General features: G+C 45.1%; 1 protein-coding gene across 1 annotated transcript in view; it reads right to left on the reverse strand.

The window, feature by feature from the left end:
- Positions 1-22,156, reverse strand: part of LOC137417092 (USP6 N-terminal-like protein) — a 77,855-nt gene that overhangs the window by 714 nt on the left and 54,985 nt on the right. Inside the window, exons 5-8 of the mRNA XM_078783935.1 lie at positions 19,742-19,854; positions 12,633-12,681; positions 8,767-8,887; positions 1,135-1,229 (exon numbers count right to left, since the gene is read on the reverse strand). Coding sequence (XP_078640061.1) covers positions 1,135-1,229; positions 8,767-8,887; positions 12,633-12,681; positions 19,742-19,848 — 372 coding nt within the window. The 5' untranslated portion in view covers positions 19,849-19,854. The remainder of the gene's footprint in view (positions 1-1,134; positions 1,230-8,766; positions 8,888-12,632; positions 12,682-19,741; positions 19,855-22,156) is intronic.

A 22,156-nucleotide genomic window follows, 5' to 3' on the forward strand; every position in this document is an offset into this window, starting at 1 on the left:
TCCAGCGTGTACCTTGCCCTTCGCCGTCAGGCTCGGGTAAACCGCTGAGCCCCATCCGTGATGGGGACTGGGGCTTGAGACAGTGTCCTTCAATAAAAGTATAACAACCGTTACGCCTAGGTCCCCCGTCGGTGAAGTGATGTGAGTTGACAAAGTGGAAGACGCAAGGCGGCCATCTTGGATTTTGACGTGGCGACCCAATTTTCAATAGCGTTCTTCTTTATGCCTAGATACACCCACACACCAGATTAGAAGTTGGCACTTCGCTAATGTTTCAAGATATTCCGCTCACAAGGTTCAGACAAACATGGTGGCGGCCATCTTGGATTTTGACGTGGCGACCCAATTTTCAATAGCGTTCTTACTTATGCCTAGATACACTCACACATCAGATTAGAAGTTGGAACTTCGCTTATATTTCAAGATATTCCGCTCAACGTTCAGACATACATGGCGGCGGCCATCTTGGATTTTGACGTGGGTTGCACACACACACCAAATTCGAATGCGGTCCTTCGCTTAAGCACGCATGTACGCACGCACGCCCGCACGGACAGACACACGGACGGAGGGGAAAACCATAGTCCCTCTTTCGCTCCGCGGTGCGACGGGGGACAATAAACGCTGTCTCCATCGATCTTGCCAGGCCGTAACACCTATCGGCTCAAAATCCTTTTAACTGTTGATTTGGTACAGTTACACGTATCGGGAATTTGGTACACGTATCGGGAGTACATACGACATTGCGATTGTGAACACGATTATCGATCACGGTTCACGATCACGATCATCACGATCATAGTGTATCGATCACGATTTGAAACACGATGGAATAATATTTACGGATATGAACAGTAATGTGGCTTTTATTGAACTTCCAAAGATACAGTTTAGATTTTGATGATTTGCCTGTGATATGATTCAACGGATGTTTATATGAATCGTTTAAAATAAAAAAAACCTTCAATTTCTGATATTTTGCCTTTTCATTTGGGCTTCCCAATTGGAGCCCCACCCCTCGGGCGGGTACCGTTGCTAGTATTTTTAATAAACAAACCAATCACTCATGGTGAACACGAATTGATGCATAAAAGCAACAACAACAGCACAGATGAGAAAAGCCTATGCATCCACCAGGTGTTTCTTTAGCTTGGGCAGCAACTTCTTCATAATGTTGTCGTGGTGCTCTTGGAAGCGCATCAGCTTGGGAAACCCGGGAACAAAGAAACCTGCCCGGCGGCACATGGAGGAAGACAAAGTAAGCCCCTGAGAGGGGAGGAGGGTTAAAACTCTACAATCAGCAGCTGCACAGCTGTTCAAAAAACATCATCAACCAACTTTAATAAATTAAAACGTTAGAAGACCTTTTTTCTCTCACCCGTGGAACCAACTTCCTCAGTCTGTTCAATCCCATTCTTCCCTTCAGGGCTTCAAGACAGCTGTTCACCGTCACCTCAGGTCATCCCCCATCCACAACCATGATCTTTTATATCCCCATTAACTCTCAACATGCTCACCCTTCCTTTCTAGGTTATTGTTACCTCCGCCACCGAATATGAACGGACGGTATGTATTGACACCTGTTTGTTTGTCTGTGAGCACGATATCTCAAAAGGTTATGGACACATTCGGACGAAACTTGGTGGACAGGTTGGGTGCATGACCAGAATGAATTGATTCGCTTTAGGTGAAGATCCGAATGCGGATACGAATAGGACAATTTTTTAATTTTTCGAAGCGATTCGTCCTCGTTGAGACATGGGGTCCAAAACGATTTATAGCACGATATCTCAAAGTTAACGATTCGGATGAAACTTGGTAGATGAGTTGGATAAGTGACGAGAACAAGCCGATTTGATTTTGGTTCAGGTCCGAATGCAGATCCAGCCTATCAGTGGATACAAAACATCAACTGTTCAGCCTGGTGGAGGTATGCGCTCTACCGAGTGGCGTTCTTTTTTATGTTGAAGGCTCTAGGCATGGACTATATAACCCTCATCGAGGCCAGCCCTTAAATAAAAGAGAAGAAAAGTGTATGACGAAAGGTGTATGATGTTTGTTTGCGAGAAAGAGATTGAAGCGGGGCCCGTGAGCTGTAGTTTGAGTGAGACAGAAAGTAAGACCAGCAATCTTGACACGGAGCGTGCAAGATGGTTCCGAGCACCACTTTAACGCTCCGAAGTCCAAACGGTAGTACTACCCTGGGTGGTTCCTGTCTACAACCTACTACCTCAACTCCAGTTGCATCTGCGCCTCTTCTCTCACTTTTTATTACTTGCAAAATCGAAGATTTTTCAAGTATATTGGTCGGTTGCGTTTGTGGTTCTGTCTGTCTGTCTGTCACCGGCCTACAGGTCACGAAACTTCACCAAGTTGTATAGGTCGTCCCAATTGAGAAGCCTATTTTTGGGGGGGTCAAAAGGTTAACATAGGCGAAAGGTCACCAACTTTGCCAAATTTCTAAAATCCTCAATTTTCATCCGATTGACTTGAAATTTGAAGAGGACATGCATATCTGGTCACTGAATTCAACCACAAATTATATTTTAGGTGAACATTGGCCAAAAGGTCAACATGGGCCGAATTTCTAAAATCACCAATTTTCATTTGATTGACTTGAAATTCTAAGAGGATTTACATATATGGTCACTGAATTCAACCACCAACTATTTTTGAGGTCAACATAGACCAAAAGGTCAACATAGACGAAGTTTTAAAAATCCTCAATTTTCATCCGATTGACTTGAAAATTAAACAGCATTTGCACATTGAGTCACTGAATAGGGAAACCAACCGTCTGAGGTCAAAAGGTCAAAGGTCAACTCAAGGTCAACCTTCCAAAATCATAATTTTCATCTCAAAATTCGTCACTTTTCTTCCTGTTGACCCAAGCTTTGATCAAGATTGTCAATTTTAATCTTGATGAAATGGACAATTTGCTGCATCAATGGAATTGTTTTTCTTGGGGGTGAGGGGCGGATTTTGCAAGTATCGTGCTCCGCATTACGTCTTCTTGTTTATTACTTGCGAAAATCGAAGATTTTTCAAGTACATGTATATTGGTTGGTCTTGTGCGTTATTACTTCCACCACCAAAGGTGGATGGAGGTTATGTTTTCACCCCTGTCTGTTTTCACCCATGCGTCCATAAGGGAAAGGGTGCCCGGAGGGCGTGAATGGTGTTGGTGTCCTGTTTTCTGAGGAGTTTGTAGACAGTGTGGTGAGTGTGACTAGAGTGAGTGATAGGTTGATGATGGTGAAAATGATGATTGGAAAGCTCTTGGTGAACGTCATCTCGGGATATGCTCCGCAGGTTGGTCGAAGCGATGAAGAGAAGGACAGGTTCTGGTGTGCGATAGAGAAGCTGATGGAAAACGTGAAAGATGAGGAAGTTGTTGTGGTGGGAGGAGACCTGAATGGACATGTGGGAAGGAGTATGGATGGTTTTGAGGGAGTTCATGGGGGTTACGGATATGGTGTGAGAAATGGAGAAGGTGAAAGGATTTTGGAGTTTGCTGATGGAGCTGATTTGTTGATTTGTAATACTCAGTTCCAGAAAGAGGATAATAAGCTTGTTACATACACGTCAGGTGGGTCGACGACAACCGTTGACTACCTGATGGTGCGTAGGCGAGATAGGGGGCACCTCCGGGACACAAAGGTGATCCCGTGGGAGGAGGCTGTTTCACAGCACCACTTGGTTGTCTGCGACATAAGGGTGAAAGGTGCGAGGAGAGCTCGGTGGGTGAAGTACCAACCGAGAATGAAGGTGTGGAGGTTGAAAGAGGTGACAGTAAGGGAGGCATTAAAAGAGAGGCTGAGTAGGGTAGAGGATGATGTGGTTGAGCTTGAAAGTGGTTGGATGTCAATGAAAGCTAGTCTGTTGGGAGCCGTTGGTGAGGTATGTGGATGGACAAAAGGACCACCGAGGCACTCGGAAACATGGTGGTGGGATGATGAAGTTGGAAAGAGGATTGACGAGAAGAGGAAGAAGTTCAAGGAGTGGCAGAAGGCGAAGGGTACGGGAGCAGAAACAGCAGAGCATGAAAGTTATAAGGCAGCCAAGAAGGCTGCAAAGAAAGAGGTAGCAAAGCGCAGGAGGCATGTAGGAAAATGTTCGGAGAACGCTTGGATTCGGAAGAGGGTCAGAAAGCAGTATTGAAGATTGCAAAGCACATAGCGAAAGAGAGGTGTGATGTGATGGGGGTGAGTTGCTTGAAGGATGAAGTGGGACAAATCGTTGTCGACCCAGATGGAATTAAAGGAAGATGGAAAAGATATATGGAAATGCTGTTGAATACAGAGAATGAATGGGATGGCAACATAGAGAGTAACCCAGTTTTAGGACCAGCAGAGAAGATAACTGAGAAGGAAGTTGAGGAAGCGATAAAAGCAATGAAGAGTGGAAAAGCGGGAGGGCCGACGGGAGTTGTGGGAGATATGTTGAAGGCAGAAGGAAGTTGGGGTGTGAACAGAATGACAGAGATCTGTAATCTGGTGGTGAAAGAAGGCCGCATTCCAGTGGCTTGGGAACTGAGTACCCTCGTCCCTCTATACAAGGGGAAAGGTGACCCTCTGGAGTGTGGCTCGTACCGAGCGCTAAAGTTATTGGAGCATGGAATGAAGGTATTGGAAAGGGTGTTGGAGAGGAGGATAAGGAAGAAAGTGAAGATCGACGAAATGCAGTTTGGATTTATGCCAGGAAGAGGAACGACAGATGCGCTTTTCATTGTGAGGCAGTTGCAGGAAAAGTACATGGAGAAGAGGAAGAAGTTGTTTCTTGGGTTTGTTGATCTGGAGAAAGCATTCGATAGGGTTCCACACAAAGTATTGACATGGGCATTGAGGAAGTTAGGAGTGGAGGAATGGTTGATCAGAGTAGTGATGGCAATGTACAAAAGAGCGCGCACAGCTGTAAGGACGAAGGACGGGAACAGTGGTGAGTTTGAGGTGAAGGTGGGAGTGCATCAGGGGTCGGTACTAAGTCCACTACTATTTGTAGCTGTCATGGAGGTGCTGGCTCAGAACGTAAAGGAGGGTTTACCGTGGGAGTTGTTGTATGCAGATGATCTGGTGTTGATTGCGGAAAGTATGGATGGACTGAAGGAAAAGATGAACAAGTGGAAGGAATGTATGGAGACAAAAGGTCTGAAGGTGAATATCGGAAAGACGAACGTGATGGCAAGTGGTAAAGCATGTGGTGAGGTGGAAAGAACTGGGAAGTGGCCGTGTGCAGGAAGGGTGTCGGAATGAACTCCATTCAATGTACAATGTGCGCTGAGTGGGTTCATCAAAAATGTAGTGGTCTGAGAGGGTCATTTACCAGTGTGGCAGCTACATTCAAATGTAAGGTGTGCACAGAGGGAGCTGCAGATGGAGGAAATGTTGAGTTGGATCTTGGAGACGGCGTGAAGCTGGAAGGTGTGAAAACATTTTGCTACCTCGGAGACATGCTGAATGGAGAAGGTGGATCAGACTCGGCAACGGTTGTTCGAGTGAGATGTGCATGGAAGAAGTTTCGGGAACTGAGTGGCGTGCTGATGAGGAGGGGAGTGTCGCTGAAGCTGAAGGGAAAGGTGTATGCTGCATGTGTGAGAAGTGTTATGATTTATGGGAGCGAGACATGGGTAATGAACGTAGAGCAGCAACCAAGGCTGGAAAGGGTGGAAATGCGAATGGTTCGATGGATGTGCGGAGTATCGTTGAGAGAGAGGAAGACAAATGATGAATTGCGAAAGATGATGGGAATATTGCCTGTGATTGATGCTGTGAAGAGGAACAGGTTGAGATGGTTTGGTCATGTGTTGAGGAAGGATGAAAGTGACTGGTTGAGAAGAGTGATGGAAGTTAATGTAGAAGGAAGTAGAGGACGGGGAAGACCGAGAAAGACTTGGCTAAAGATGGTGGAAGAAGAAATGCGGGCAAGGGGGTTAACAAGGAGAGATGCAGAAAATAGGGCAAAATGGAGAAGATTGTCATGGGGACCGCAAGGCTAACCCCCGCTCTAGCAGGGAAAATGGCCTTAAAATGCATGTTGTTGTTGTTGTTGTTGTCCATAAGGGGTTTGTTTGTGAACAAGATATCTCAAAAAGCTGTGGACTGATTCGGGCGAAATTTGACAGAGAGGTATTGTATGTGACAAGGATGAAACGATTAGATTTTGGTGAAGAACCGGATTAGGCTACTAGAATTTTAAAGTGATTCTTCACCATTGGGAGATAGGGCCAAAAACGATACATAGCATGATATCTCAAAATGATGTGGACGGATTTGGACGACACTTGGTGGACAGGTTGGGTGTGGGACAAGGAAGAATCGATTCGATTTTGGTGAAGATCTGAATATGGATTCGGATATGAGAATTATTTAATTTTTATGTGATTCTTCACCATTGAGTGATGGGGCTAAAACCAGCATATAGCAGGATATCTCAAAGTCATGGATGGATTTGGACGAAACTTGGTGGACAGTTTGTGTGTGGGACAAGGAAGAATCGATTCGATTTTGGTGAAGATCTGGATTCGGCTAGTATAATTATTTAAGTGATTCTTCACCATTGAGAGATATGGCCAAAAACGATACATAGCATGATATCTCAAAAAGTTGGACGGATGATTTTGATTAAATTTGATTCTGTATTGTGCTTTTCTGGTTTACTCTGCGATACAAAACGTCAACTGTTCACCTGGCAGTGGTATGCTCACTACTGAGTGCCGTTCTCGTTCTGTCCGTTTGCCTGTTTGTAATACTTGGAATTTTTTTTTTTTTAATTTTTTGGGGATTTTCAAAAGGAGTGCCATTCTACTTTGTTCTGCTTTGCCAAGTGTTGCTCTATGAGTGATTTTTCATCTGTTTGTCTGTATGTCAGTCGCCTACAGGTCACAATTTTCAACAGATCGTCGCGAAAATTCACCAAATGGTCGAGTTGGTCATAAGCAAGAAGCCTATTGTTTTTGGGGTCAATAGGTAAACATAGGCCAAAGGTTACCAACTTTGTCAAATTACTAAAATCCTCAATTTTCATCCGATTGCCTTGAAATTTGAAGAGGATTTGCATATATGGTCACTGAATTCAATCACCAATTATATTTTCGGTCAACTTAGGCCAAAAGGTCAACATAGGCCAAATTTCTAAAATCATCAATTTTCATCTGATCGACTTTGAATTTTATGAGGATTTGCAGCATATCTGGACAATGAATTCAACGCCCAACTATTTTTGAGGTCAACATAGGCCAAAAGGTCAACATAGGCCAGATTTCTAAAATCCTCAATTTTCATCCAATTGACTTGAAATTTTAAGAGGATTTGCATATCTGGACACTATATTCAACCACCAATTATTTTTGAGGTCATCATCGGCCAACAACTTATTTTAGGGATTTTGCAAGTATCGTGCTATGCACGACATATTTCTTGTTTGTTTATTAATGGAAATCACCCCCAAATAATGCATAATGCCACTCTAGGTAAGGGGATAGGAAAGGTTAAAGCAAAACAAAATAAAAATAAATAAATAAATAAAAAATAAAAAAACATCCAAGACATAGGAAGTACCAGAAGTCAGGTAAATGTGATTAAACCTCAAATAAGTAGTAATGTGGGGGTTACCCCATTGGGACATAATCCACAGGCACGGGACCAGTGGGGCTATTGATGGTATGGGCGCGGCGTGCGCTCGGTTGTTGGAGCCACGCCCCCTTAAGAGTGATTTGCGTTATAAAAGATGCGTGAGTTCCGGTATTAGGTTAGTTCTTTTGGAATAAAGGAGCTTTGAACAAGCCACGAAGTGTCTCGTCCTCTCGTGTCCGCAACTCCTACATTGGTGACCCCGACGTGATTTGAACACGCAACCTTTTGATCTGGAGTCATTGGTCCGGGAGGACACAACAGTAACTACAGTTACTCCTACAGTAACTTATATCAAACAATAACAAATAAGTATAATTGACATTCCTCTTAAAGCTGAGTGGATTCTAGGATAATGAGAAGCACATTACAGGTAGTGAATTCCAGAGGGAGACAGCACGAGGGATCCTCTTTTTCATGTTTTTTCCATTAGTTTCATCCCTGGCTTTTCATCTCTTACTCTTGCTGTGTTAGAGCTTTTATTCAGCTTGTTCATCCTCGTTGTCCATTCTTCCTCATGCCTATTCTTCCTCGAAGTATACCGCTGTTGTCTCCCTCTACCTTGGCGTTGATGCATCTCCCACCTTTCCACTACGTTCCTCTTGTTCTGGTCTGTTCTGTGTTCTACGTCTTCCACGAGCCTCGACTTTACATACAAAAAAAAGAAGACACCACCTCGGTACCCAATTTAGCGAGGGGCAATTATTCAGGTCAGTATGGTTACAGCTGTGAAGACCTCAGTATGACTTCCACAGGTGAGGAATTTAAATGAAAACACAGCAGCAGAAACCAGCTTGGATTGCACAGATGATCATCGGAACAATTTGCACTGCCTTTCTCAAAGGTAAAGTTGTTCCTGCAGCCCTACAGCAACCACAAACTCCTGGGACTACCAACACCTCAGTAAGAGATTATATACATGTTCACCCAAAAATGAACAATGTATTATTACATTAGTCGATTCAAACTGTGCTCGTACGAATGAAGATTCCGTTGGTTTTTTTTTTTTTTTTCCCTCAAATACCGTTAGACCTCGCAATCGGGACTAGCTCCCCAGCACAAACCTAATTCATTTTGGTCGTGCTTGAACCTCAAACCAAGCACAAGGCCTGCACGTGGTGCTGGTGAGCGCACTCACCATGCATGGCGTGTTTGCTGTTGGTAAGCAAGCGAGCCAAAGCCCAGAAAGCATCCTCCTCGTTCAGGTACATGAGCAGCAATGCAACATTCTGGCTCATGCCTTGGCAGTAACCTACCTCCTGCAAAAACATCAGCAACAAACAAATTAAAAATACACTTTTCCCTGCGCAGGAAGTTTTTCTCTGATTAAAGAGGTGTTATCATCCAATCCTTTAAGAGTTTGATAAACTCCTGGATATGAACAAAACATCTCTCAAATTTCTCAAATCAAAGGCCTCCAGTACTTGTTGTGCATTTAAGTGACTGAAATGGATTGATCGTTTTTAAGGGCTGTGGCAACCCACGGTGTATCGGTGCGATAGAAATCGCCACTGTGATTATTCATGCTGTCAGATTTGTCTTGGTGGGCCGGGGCTTTATAGCAATGCACGAGGCCAGCTGCCAATCATTTTTTTTTTTGTATAAATTGAGGCACATGTAAGAGCTAACACATATAACATATAATAAAGGAGATTTAGAGCCGCAGCTTGTCGCACATACATGTGTTAACTGATCTCCCCTCTCCTTTTATTATTACAAGCCCCCTGTGCTCCCCCAACAACTCACCAATTTCAAATGCCACTCCATCCCTGCCAAGCTACTTGGCTGGGATTTCATTTTATATGTACAAGAACACACCATTGCAAGCGATACGAGACTCCACGCTGCGGTCGAGTTTATAAAAGGAGGCCGCAGCCTGAGAAGGAGAGGAGGAAAGGCTCACAGACATTTCTGCATTCAGAGTGCAGAAATCTGAATGCAGAGTCGAGTGCATTGAGACTTTCTTAAAGAGAGAAAGGCCGAGATTCTTTGTTTACCATGTGCTGGAGGGTCGCCAGAGCAACAGGCCTGCTGCACCCCCAAAACAGCCACATCTTTGGACCAACCTGCCAAACCTTCAGTAAATACAGACTTCGCATTTAATATGGCATATTTTTTTTTCTTGACTTGGGTTTACGTTCTTAACTCAGTATATCAATCTGGTGAGTTTCTTTTACACTTTGTTGATTTATTTGTTAAAAGAACCATGTGACTGATTGTCTGTCACAGCAAGAAGTCAACAACAGGATTATATCCCAGGTGGCGTGGCAAAATGTACGGACAGGTGCATTTGATGATTGGCTTCACAGTCGGGTATACAAGGGTTGTTGCGTTCTGTATTAGTGGAAAACAACTGCTGCACGTCTCCAAAGGTTATTGCCGCTTCCTCTGAAGATGGTCCGTCAACTCGACAATGCTGTTTGTCATGGAGTGGTGGCTTTACGAAATTACGGCATGAAACAGTGTGCTATTGCTCGGCAGTATGGTATCACTCAAGGTCAGGTGTCAAAGATCCTGAAACGAAATGCTCAGCGGGGTGTCCCTACTCCAATACCGAGGCCAGGACGTCCCCGCAGAACCACAAGGAGGGATGATCGTCAGCTGCACCGGTTAGTCCGCAATGGCCGTACCAAGTCAGCTAATCGGCTTAGGGCTGAGTGGCAGCAACTGACAAATGTGCCTGTATCCAGAAGGCTATTCAACCAACAACTGGTTCAACCAGGCTATTGTGCCAGGCGTCCCGTGAGAAATCCACGCCTGACCAGACAACACCGCCAGCGCCGATTGCAGTGGGCCAGAGAGCACCATCAATAGCAGCCAGGACACTGGAATCACGTGATCTTCAGTGACGAGTCTAGATTTCTGGTCTATCGTCAAGATGGCCGCGTCCGAGTGTGCAGACAAGTGCATGAAGCCTACAACAAAGATTGTATAGTGCCAAGAGTCCAAGCTGGAGGTGGTGGGGTGACTGTTTGGGCTGCTTTTCATGCAGGGGGCAAAACTGACCTGGTTGTTCTGAATGGAAACCTGAACCAGTTCAAGTACAGGGCCATTCTGGAAGAAACATTGCTTCCATTTGCTCGTGCAGCCTTTCGAGGAAACTTTGTCTTCCAAGATGACAATGCACGGCCTCATCGTGCTCACATGATCCAACACTTTCTTGCTGACCGTGGTGTAGAGCATATGGAGTGGCCTGCCATGTCCCCGGATATGAATCCGATAGAGAACTTGTGGGCAGAATTAAAGTGTCAAATTGACCACTTGGACCAGCAGCCGACCTCTGTGTGTGAATTGCAGCAGGCTATTGTCACTGCATGGCAAGCGATTCCTGTCCAAACCTTGGCAAATCTCGTGAACAGCATGCCTCAACGTGTACGTGCTCTCCTGAATGCTCGTGGGGGTTACACGAAGTACTGAACTGTAATTTTACTGTCCGTAATCCCAGTCGTAATTTAACTTTTGTTTTTGTTTAAAAAAAAATTGGCTAATGTGCAAAATAAAGAGATACTTCTGGAAAACGTACAGAAGTTTAACACAGTACTGTCCATGAATTGAGTTCGATATCAGTTTACATCACTTTCAAGGATCAATTTATTTGTTTCGAAATGTCAAATGTTGTTTTTGTTTCTTTTAAAGGGCACATTAACAAAATCTAGAATAATTTCAACATAATTCCAATGAAATTTTGGTTCTAAGACATCTTGAAAAGCAAGTTCAGCCCCACAAAAAAGATATTCCATATTAAATGCCAAGTCTGTATGTTGCAGCAGTAAAGTAATCCCCTACATCATCTCTTTTCTATCTTCGGTGTTTAGCTTAATTATCTGCCCACCCGACCAATCCATACCTCTCCACTTGTCACCAGGCTTGGAGCATTAGTCACGTTTTAAGTTAAGGTACGCGTGCAGTGTTTGTCTTGTTCAGGCCTCTGTGCAGGATTGGTGCCTTTTTGTAATAGTTTAAACAATATTATACGAGGGTTTTTTAAAATTCACACCATTTATTTAATTATTTTTTTGCAATCTTTGTTTGTTTGCAATCTTTAGAGTGGAGACTTCTCCTCTGCCCATCATGCTAATTAGGAGAATAGGCAGCCATTGGATAAACGATGACTTCCAATTCCTCGGGCTTTGTGCACCCTGTGGAAGTAACAACACTCCAATACGTGGCTGAGGGGGAATTGAGGGGGAATTGGGCTTCCATCAGAATACACCTGTGGAACCAACTTCAACATTTTCTTCAATGTCATTCTTCCCTCTGGGTATTCAAAGACAGCTGTTCACCACCGTCTCCAATTGTCCCCATTTCAAGACCATGACATTTTCTACCCTCGTTCACCTCCTACCCCCACCTAAAACCCACCTTCCAAATTTCCAGTTTTCATTTTGATATTCAAATTTTCCATGAGCGTGCTCGACGAGTCAGGGAAGTTAAATAAAAATGGGAACACAGCGTAAAGTTATTCGGGTCACCCAAGAGTCTTTGGGAGCTGTGGGGTCCTCTTGAAGAGTTTTCTGGGCTTTCTCGGGTGCTGCCTATCAGGAGTTGAGATCTCCGATCTCCAATGCTGCAAGACACTCTGGTGATCAGATGCAGTTCCCTGGTGTTTTTCCTCTTCCTGGCTGACGTGCAGAGAACGAGGTCGAATATCAACCCCGTACAGATGGCTACACAGAGCCCACCATGTGGCCAACATTGCCACAAGTAACAGGTTTCATTCTCTCTCTATCTCATCCTCTCCTCTCCTCTCTGTCCCATCTTCTTCCTCGAGTGAATGAGATATGGCTACAGTATAAGATAAGGCCTGCGATAAATCGCCTACTCTTCACAAAATACCCTGTGGGGTTTTTAACATCCACCAGTTGATGCTAACAGATGGGGTGTCCAGTTTAACACTCAAGCGAGGGACAGTACACTTTGTGATGCCATGCAAAAGGAAAATAATGGTTGGGGTGGAGGGGGAGTGGGGTTGTAGGGTCAAGCAATGCACACGACTAAACTTACCACATTATACATGGAGTACGCCAATAAAACGTGAAACAATGCTTGCTGCCTGCAATGAACACAAACAGCACAGCACTATCAGTGAGCCAATGGTGGTACAGCTGTCTTGATAATCCATCACATGGGAGAGAGCCTCACACAAGTGTCAAAAACAAAATTCCCATTGGAAGTTGGTATCGTTAAAGCCCAGTGGGAAATCTTCCACTTGGGAATTGCACAAAATGACGTTCTATTTGGGGTGGGGTGAGGTTTTGGTGTACTGCAAGTCCATCAAGACTCCATCCTGGATGAGTATGTCTTACGACAACCATATGACATCTCACCTGTCAGCACGATGTCAAACAATCCATTCCCACCTCAACCAGCAACAATTTTTTTGCAATTCCCATGAGCAGGATTTTCCAATGTATCCAAACTCAACTAAATTTCCAGGAAGATTTTGTGGGACATTTGCTTAAGATGTTCTTTCAACACTGGATCCTTCATGGTAACACGATATAGGAATGGAACGCTGACTTGATTTCCCAGAAACTACACAGTACGAGAAAGTGAGTTGACTAATGGGACCCAAGTTACACTGCAGCATGGAGGATAATTATTCTACATCAAATAAACAAACTAAACATCACTGCTGTGAGATACAAAGCAAGTCCAAAACTAGAAAGCATCTCAAAATGCAAAGCCCGTCCACATCCACTTTTGTACCCAAACTAAACTTGACGAAAATGGATAAAAAATAAACAGGTGAATTATATTAATTCTGCAAAACGGAAGCGGCCGCCGCACGTCTTTCTCAGTCGCACCGTTTATGTGTGAAGAGTGCGCGCCGAATCTGTAACACGGAAGCTACACCCGTTTCTCAGTCGCTATGCACACGCTGCCATGTTACTTCGGAGCCACACGTTTATACAGGAAGAGTTCGTCAGGAGTCGATCTACTCTCTCCTGGTACGTAGAATAAACAGTATTTGTAGAATTTCAACAAAAGCCACATCACTGTTCATATCGGTAAATATTATTCCATCGTGTTTGGAAAAACTGGAAAATTTGGAAAAACAATATAGCCTATTTTACTCCCAGGGGTCCCAGGAATACCCACCCAAAATATTGTTGCGATCGGTTGAGCCGTTCTTGCAGTACCTTCGAACGGACGGACAGACATTTGGCGAATTATAGTAAGATTAATGTTCCCCATTTTAGTATAATAAAGGTTTTTTGAAAATTTGATGACAAAACTCAAATGGTAAATTTAAATTTCAGGTCAATTGGATGAAAATTGATAATTTTAGGTGACGCTGACCTTTGACCTTTTCACCAAATTATTAATTTGCCTTCTCCATATTCTCATAATAAAGCTTTGTTGAAAATTTGACAAAATGCAAATGGTAAATTTAAATTTCAGGTGAATTGGATGAAATTTTTTTTTTTTTTTTGTATACAAGATCGAGGCTCGTGAAAGAGCGAACATTAATCACACAGAAAGACAAACAGACACACAAAACAAATAACATCGGGAGCGGTAGACAAGATGGGGAGAGAGGGGGAAGGACACAAACACAACATTTGAGAGCAGGGACCGAGAGACATGGAGACATCGAGAGAACTGTGGGAGGGAGAGGGCTTTGGGGGAGAGGCATGGGAAGGGGGGGGGGGGGGTGGGAGAGGTATAAAACATATGGACACTGCCAAGACTTCCAGGAACGAAGTTGGAATTTCAAACAAGGTGGATCTGGGGTGAATTAGTGGGGGTAGAAAAGATCAAGGTTTTGGATGGGGGAAGATAAGAGATGGTGGTGAACAGCTGTTTTGAAGACCTGGAGGGAGGAGTGTGATTGAAGTGAGTGTGGGAGTTTGTTCCAGAGGCGGGAGAAAAGAGGAATGAAAGAGTGAAGGTGAGCAGAGAGCCGAGATTTCGGCAGTTTAACCATCAGAGGGTGGCTGGCAGATCTTGTGCGACCTGTAGGAATATTTGGGGGACAGAGCACAGAGAGAGCTGGGGGAGCAAGGCCGGAGAGGAGTCGGTAGAAGACAGAAAGACCACCTACCTGCCTGCGGTGAGTGAGTGAAAGGCCCTCAGAGATAGCTTCATCGCGGGAGATTCCAATGATTCTGAAAGCTTTGGATTCAACAGCGTGAAGCCGAGCCAGGTGTGAGGCAGGAGCACCAGCCCATAGGGGAGAACAGTATTCCATTGAGCTGCGGATGAAAGCCTTGTATGTGGTGAGGTGCTCAGGTGTGCCTAGGAAGGACTTCGCACGACGGAGGATGCCCAGTCGGCGACTGGCTTTGGAGGCCAGCTTGGAAATGTGGTTTTCCCAAGAAAGATCATGGCAGATGGTGAGACCCAAAAGCTTGAGCGACAGAACTTCTTGGAGAGGATTGTTGAGAAAGTAGATGGGAGGGTTGTCCAGTCGATCTTTTCGGAGAGACATAGTAAGAGTGTGAGATTTGTCAGGATTGAAAGACATGTTCCACATGTTTGACGAGTCTGTGATTTTGTCCAGGTCTTCAGAGAGTGAGGAGGCTGCAGACTGCCGATCTGAGGGAAGAGGAATGGAGCGGCAGAGAGTGGAGTCATCAGCAAAGAGATACAGAGGATTTTCCAGAGAGTCGGAGAGATCACTGATAAAGACCAGAAAAAGCACAGGGCCCAGCACACTGCCTTGGGGAACTCCAGCCTGAACGGGAAGGGGAGATGAGAGAAATCCATTCAGGGCCACACGTTGACTACGACCAGAGAGGAAGTCCGCAAGCCATGCATGGAGATTTCCATGGATACCATAGGAGGAGAGTTTGGTGAGCAGAGCTGGGTGCCAGACCGTATCGAAGGCACGTGATATGTCAAGGGAGACAGTTCTGATTTCCTGTTTGGCGTTGAGGACCTCCATCCATTGTTGAGACAGCAGAAGCAGCATGTCCAGAGTAGAGTGACCTGGTCTGAAACCAAATTGATGATCAGAGATCAAGCCATTGGAGAAGAGGAAAGATTTCATATCCGAAGCAATGATGGATTCCATGACTTTGCTGATAATTGGGAGCAGGCTGATTGGTCTGTAGTTGCAAGGATCTGTTTTTGCACCTTTTTTGTGTAAAGCGGTAATGTTTGCTGATTTCCAGGATGCTGGCAGATGACCTTGAGCAAAGGATAGGGTGAAAAGAACAGAGAGAGGGTGAGATAGAGCGGCAGAGCAGGATTTTAGGAACCGTGGGCTGATGCCATCTGGTCCAGTTGCAGAATCAGAGTCGAGGTTTGACAAAAACTCCTCCACCTTGTCAGGAGAGAAGGTCACAGAGTCCAGGAGCAGTTTGGTTCGACTGGGAAAGGTGGGAACAGAGAGAGATGGGTTTGGGACTAAGGATTTTGAGGCAAACACAGAGTTGAGGCATTCGGCTTTGTCACGTGCGATGTCAACTGTGTGGCCATTTGAGGTAAGGGAGGGGATGGAGGGGGAACAAACACCAGAAACGGATTTGACCAGACGCCACCAGGATTTGGAGGAAGGAGACAGGTTTGAGAGTTCATTCTTGAGTGAGGAGAGATAGTGCTTCCTGGCACTCCTGAGGGTAGACACACACTTGTTCCGAGCTTGGTGGAAGGAACTGAGATTTCCTTCAGTTGGATTAGCCTTCCAAGAGGCAAAGGCAAGTTGTTTCAGGGCAACTGCCTCACCACAAGATTCAGTGTACCATGGACGGGAGGAAGGGTAAGACAACTGAAGGCGAGATGGGATAAATCTGTGCATGAGAGAGATCAGTTTGCTTTGGAAGAATTCCCAGGAAGAATTGATGTCAGAGGCAGTGGAGATGGGAGACCAATCCAGACGATTGATGGCTGCTTGAAGACCGTCCCAGTCGGCCTGAGTGAAATGCCAGACTCGTCGACGCTGAGGAGGCTCTCTGAGAATGGCCAGAGAGATGTCCACTTTGACAAGCACATGATCAGAAGAACCGATTGGAGCAGAAGAAGAGCAGCAGACATTAGCAGGGAAGTTAGTCATAACCAAGTCTAGAAGAGAAGATACTCCATTGGCTGAGATCCGGGTCGGGAAATTGACAGATTGTGTCAATCCCAGTGAGTCACAGAAGTCCTTTGCTGAGGTGCCATGACTGGTGAGAGAGGAACCCACACCCAACCAGGTGGCATGATGACAATTGAAGTCACCACATATGAGGAAGAGAGAGTTGGGATGAGTGGATAGAAGTTGGTCCATGTTGTCAGACAGTGAAATGTAGATGGAGTCATCACTGTTTGGGGGACGGTACAGAACACATATGAACAAAAGGTGGGAGCGGAGAGGAAGCCGTAGCCAGAGGTACTCCTGGGGGTGAGGAGGAGAGAGGGCAGTGCAAGGAGAGTGAGGAAGAGAGTTTTTGATAAAGATAGCCACCCCACCACCAGGCCGAGGCTCAGGTCTATCATACCGGAGGAGGGAGTAACCAGGAAGAGATTTTAAGGAATCAGAGACATCTTGAAGGAGGAAAGTCTCTGTTAAGCAGATCAAGTCTGGATTGTCAGAAGCAACCTGTATGGAGAGATCAGTCAGGTTTGAGCGAAGGCCCCGGATGTTTGAGGTCCATACCGTTAATGAAGAGAGAGGGGGAGCATCGGGTACAGGACAGGGGAGGGGAGGAGTAGGGTAAGATGAAGGATGAGAGGGGGAGGTAGGGAGAGCAGTTGTTAGTGTGTCAGCGATTGCAGAAGAGTTCCAAGAAAGGGAAGGATGAGGAGGATGAAAGGTTTGAAGGTGAAGGGATGAGGCACAGAGAGGGGTTGTTTGAGGGGGGGCAGAGGAAAGAAGAAGGTTGGGGGGGGGGGGTGGAGGTATGAGATAGAAGGGAGACGAAGTGGGGAGGAGGCAGCTTTGAGGAGGAGGGGGGAGGAGGGAGAATTGGAGAGGAATGGTATGGGGGGAGATTTGAATGGGAGGGGTTGGGGGGGAGTTTTGAAGGGGAGGAGTGAGGGGGGAGTTTAGGAGGGGAAGGGCAAGGGGGGAGTTCAGGAGTGGAAGGGCAAGGGGGGAGTTTAGGAGTGTAGGTGCAAGGGGAGGGATTTGGATGGGAGGGGCAAGAGGGGAGTTTAGAAAGTGGATGATTAATGAAAGACGAACATTGAAAACAAATTGGGTTTGTTGTGATTTTCAAGTTAGCAATCCGGTTCAGAATGATGGAGGAGGGATGGAATGAATGTGAATTTAGACCATGTAGTGAGGGAGACGTATAAGATATTGAATTTCTTTTTTTTGAGGTGGAATGAGTTGGAGAGGAAATTGAGAAAAGCCTTTTAAATAGGAAGAAAAACAGCGTGTTGTAAAATACCACCGAGTAAAACACTGAAGGGGAAAGGTTATACATATTTAAATAATATTTAAACAGAACCGTGAACAATCTTATGTGCACAAAAATACCAACGGGGGGAGAGCCGAGAGGGACCACCACGAGTCACGTGAAGGGCAAACGGTGGATGGCAAGGAGTTAATGGGGGCGGGGCGAACAGCACACCTGGACAGAAAATACAGGATGAGTCAACAGTACACGTGGAGAAAGGAAAATAAATGTTTTTGGTTTTTTTTGTTGTTTGTTTGGTTTTTGGGGGTGGGGGGGGGGGGGGGGAGGTGGGGATTTAGAACGTTAGACAGAGTATTATGTTCGGGGTAGAAGGGAAAAAAACTAAGAGCCAAGCAAAACACGATTAAGATAACAAACACCGACGGGGGTACAACTACAAGGCCGCACACGAGGAGCAGAACACGATTAAATAATTACAAGTTACAGGAAATTCAAACCAAAAGTAACTATAATCAAAACAATAACGCATGGACGATAAAATAACGATGAAATTTGACAATCTATCTGGGGAAATGGGGGAGAAACACGTGGTCGAAGAACGAACGAACGAATAAGAATGAATAAACGAATGAGAACAGAGAAGGAAATGTTTTTTTTTTGGATTTTTTTGAGTTGTGATTTACACAAGGAAGAGGGCTATGGGGTGAAAAGATTGGGAAAACAGAGAACGAAAGTTATTGGATCACAAAAACACGGACCGCTGAGAGAAAAACAAAGCCTCAAGGTTGTACAGTGTTCACTGTAGTGTACAACTACAATGCCTCAAAACACGACCCGAATTAACACGATTTTCAATACAGGTATGAAAGATTTGCACCGAAAATCTTCGTCGGGAGACAATATATACACCATAAAATAAATAGTTATAACGAAAATACAAATGGGAACAATTACTTAACTTCGATTTCGATGGATAGCATGGAGAGCTGAGAATAAACGAACCCTCGCCAGCAAGACCGGAAACGGAAGTCCACCGGAAACCAATTGATGATTTTAGGTGACGCTGACCTTTAACCTTTTGACTTTTTGACAAAATTATTCATTTGCCTTTTCCATGTTATCATAATAAAGATTTGGTGAAAATTTGATGAAAAACCCAAATGGTAAATGTGTTATGGCCTGGACAGACATACACAGTCACACAATTGCAAGACCCCATCTCATGCTGCACGGCCGACGGCCTAAATATCGTGCTCCAGGGCAGCCTACTAAAGATGGCGCCCAAGCCGCCTTAAGTACAGTTTGACAAAGTTATATAACCTTAACATCTTATTGAACCATGCTGATAGTGTCAAAGTTATCCCACCATTCCTGAGTGCATTTGCCAGCACCACCCATGGTATGGATGGAACAAGGCCTATGAGCTCGCCTAGCGTGCACAACCAGCCTTAATCACAGTTCAGCAAAGTTGTATAAAATTTAACCACGCGTTTATTTTTCTTCCCGAGAATGTGCATTCTGTCCACGATTGTGACTATTAATCCTGTGTTTTATAATTTGGGTAATTTATTCACCCAGTTTATGTTTGTGTTGTTGTCAACGGCAATCCCTCTACTCCTCATAGTGGAGGTTTGTTTGCACATGACAAACATTTATCATGATGTACATAGCATAATGAGATTCTAAGTGAATTAGCTTATTAGCTAATCTACATCCTGGTGAGACTCTGCATTGTAAAATAGCCTGTCGTGTCTTTCTATTGTAATACAACAGTGAAGGATGTTTATGAATTAACTGCATCAGGGAAAGCAAAGGAAAGCTCACTTTACACCGAAACGGTCTCGGAACATAATGTGGTCACGGAACGTTCTGTTCACGTCCAGGTCGATCTGCCGAACGTCCGGCGATGAGCACCGTGCACGAAGCTTCATCTCCTGCTCCAGGAAAAGAAAGTGTGGAGATGTGTGGAGAAAGGAATAAATGGGGTCAACCATATCATAGTTAACATCAAGCAACATGTACAATCAGACAGACATAGGATGCCTGATCAAAGCAGGTCACTCCATTAAGTTAAACTGCACTGCCATGGCCAATGCAATCAGGACAGCAATAGAAACAGCAGATGGAACAATAAATACGATGCAGGAATTTTTAAAAAGTACAAGATCATCTGCAAAGTTAATGGAACAATAGTTAAAACATCAAAAATAAATAAATAAAGCTAAAAAAAACAATTACTGGCTTTACGCTTGAAGATTGTATCTTAAATTACTGAGCATCATTGAATTACTGATTCAATGATATGAGATCTTTGTTTCCCCGCTTTGTTTGTTTGTTTGTTTGTTTGTTCCTTTGTCCGTTTGTTCCCCCGCCATCCCCTCCCTCACCTCAAACGGCCACACGGCTGACTCCGCATGTGAAAAAGCTGAATGCCTCAACTCTGTGTTTGCCTCTAAATCTTGTGTCCCAAACCCATCCCTCTCTGTACCCACCGTACCCAGTCGTACCCAGCTGCTCCTGGACTCTGTGTCCTTTCCTCCTGACAAGGTGGAAAAGTTTCTGTCAACCCTCGACTCTGATTCTGCAACTGGACCTGACGGCATCAGCCCACGGGTCCTAAAATCCTGTTCTTCTGCTCTTTCACTCCCTCTCTCTTCACCCTCTCTTTTGCTCAAGGTCATCTGCCATCTGCTTGGAATTCTGCCAACATCACCGCTTTGCACAAAAAAGGTGCAAAAACAGATCCCAGCAACTACAGACCAATCAGCCTTCTCCCAATTATCAGCAAAGTCATGGAATCCATCATTGCTTCAGATATGAAATCTTTCCTCTTCTCCAATGGCTTGATCTCTGATCATCAATTTGGTTTCAGACCTGGTCACTCTACTCTGGACATGCTGCTTCTGCTTTCTCAAAAATGGATGGAGGTCCTCAATGCCAAACAGGAAATTAGAGCTGTCTCCCTTGACATATCACGTGCCTTCGATACGGTCTGGCACCCCGCTCTGCTCACAAAACTCTCCTCTTTTGGTATCCATGGAAATCTCCACGCATGGCTGGCGGACTTCCTCTCTAGTCGTAGTCAACGTGTGGCCCTGAATGGGTTTCTCTCATCTCCTCTTCCTGTTCAGGCTGGAGTTCCCCAAGGCAGTGTTCTGGGCCCTGTGCTTTTTCTGGTCTTCATCAATGATCTCTCTGACTCTCTTGAAAAGCCTCTCTATCTCTTTGCTGATGACTCCACTCTCTGTCGCTCCATTCTTCATCCCTCAGATCGGCAGTCTGCAGCCTCCTCACTCTCTGCAGACCTGGACAAAATCACAGACTGGGCAAACAAGTGGAACATGTCTTTCAATCCTGACAAATCTCACTCTTACGATGTCTCTCCGAAAAAGACCGACTGGACAACCCTCCCATACACTTTCTGAATAATCCTCTCCAAGAAGTTCTGTCACTCAAGCTTTTGGGTCTCACTATCTGCCATGATCTTTCCTGGGAAAACCACATTTCAAATCTGGCCTCCAAAGCCAGTCGCCGACTGGGCATCCTCCGTCGTGCGAAGTCCTTCCTTGGCACACCTGAGCTCCTCACCACATACAAGGCTTTCATCCGCAGCTCAATGGAATACTGCTCTCCCCTCTGGGCTGGTGCTCCTGCCTCACACCTAGCTCGTCTTCACGCTGTTGAAACCAAAGCATTCAGAATCATTGCAATCTCCCGCGATGAAGCTAACTCCAAGGGCCTCTCACTCACTCACCGCAGGCAGGTTGGTGGTCTTTCCGTCTTCTACCGACTCCTCTCTGGCCTTGCCCGCCCAGCTCTCTCTGGGCTCTGTCCCACAAATATTCCTACAGGTCGCACAAGATCTGCCTGCAACCCTCTTATGGTTAAACTGCCAAAATCAAGACTCTCTGCTCACCTTCACTCCTTCATTCCTCTTTTCTCCCGCCTCTGGAACAAACTCCCTCACTCTCTTCAATCCCACTCCACCCTCCAGGTCTTGAAAACAGCTGTTCACCACCATCTCTTATCTTCCCCCATCCAAAACCTTGATATTTTCTACCCCCGCTAATTTCACCCCAATTCCACTTTTTTGAAATACCAACTTCTGTCCTGGAAGTCCTTGGTGTCCTTGTGTTTTATACTTCTCCCCCCCCCCACCCCCCTTCCCACGCCTCCTCCCCCCAAGCCCTCTCCCTCCCACACATCTCCCTGCTCTCAAATGTTGTGTGCTCTCAAGTG

Source organism: Myxine glutinosa, chromosome 8 (assembly GCF_964187855.1).
Source record: "Myxine glutinosa chromosome 8, kmMyxGlut1.1, whole genome shotgun sequence".
NCBI classification, from domain to species: domain Eukaryota; kingdom Metazoa; phylum Chordata; class Myxini; order Myxiniformes; family Myxinidae; genus Myxine; species Myxine glutinosa.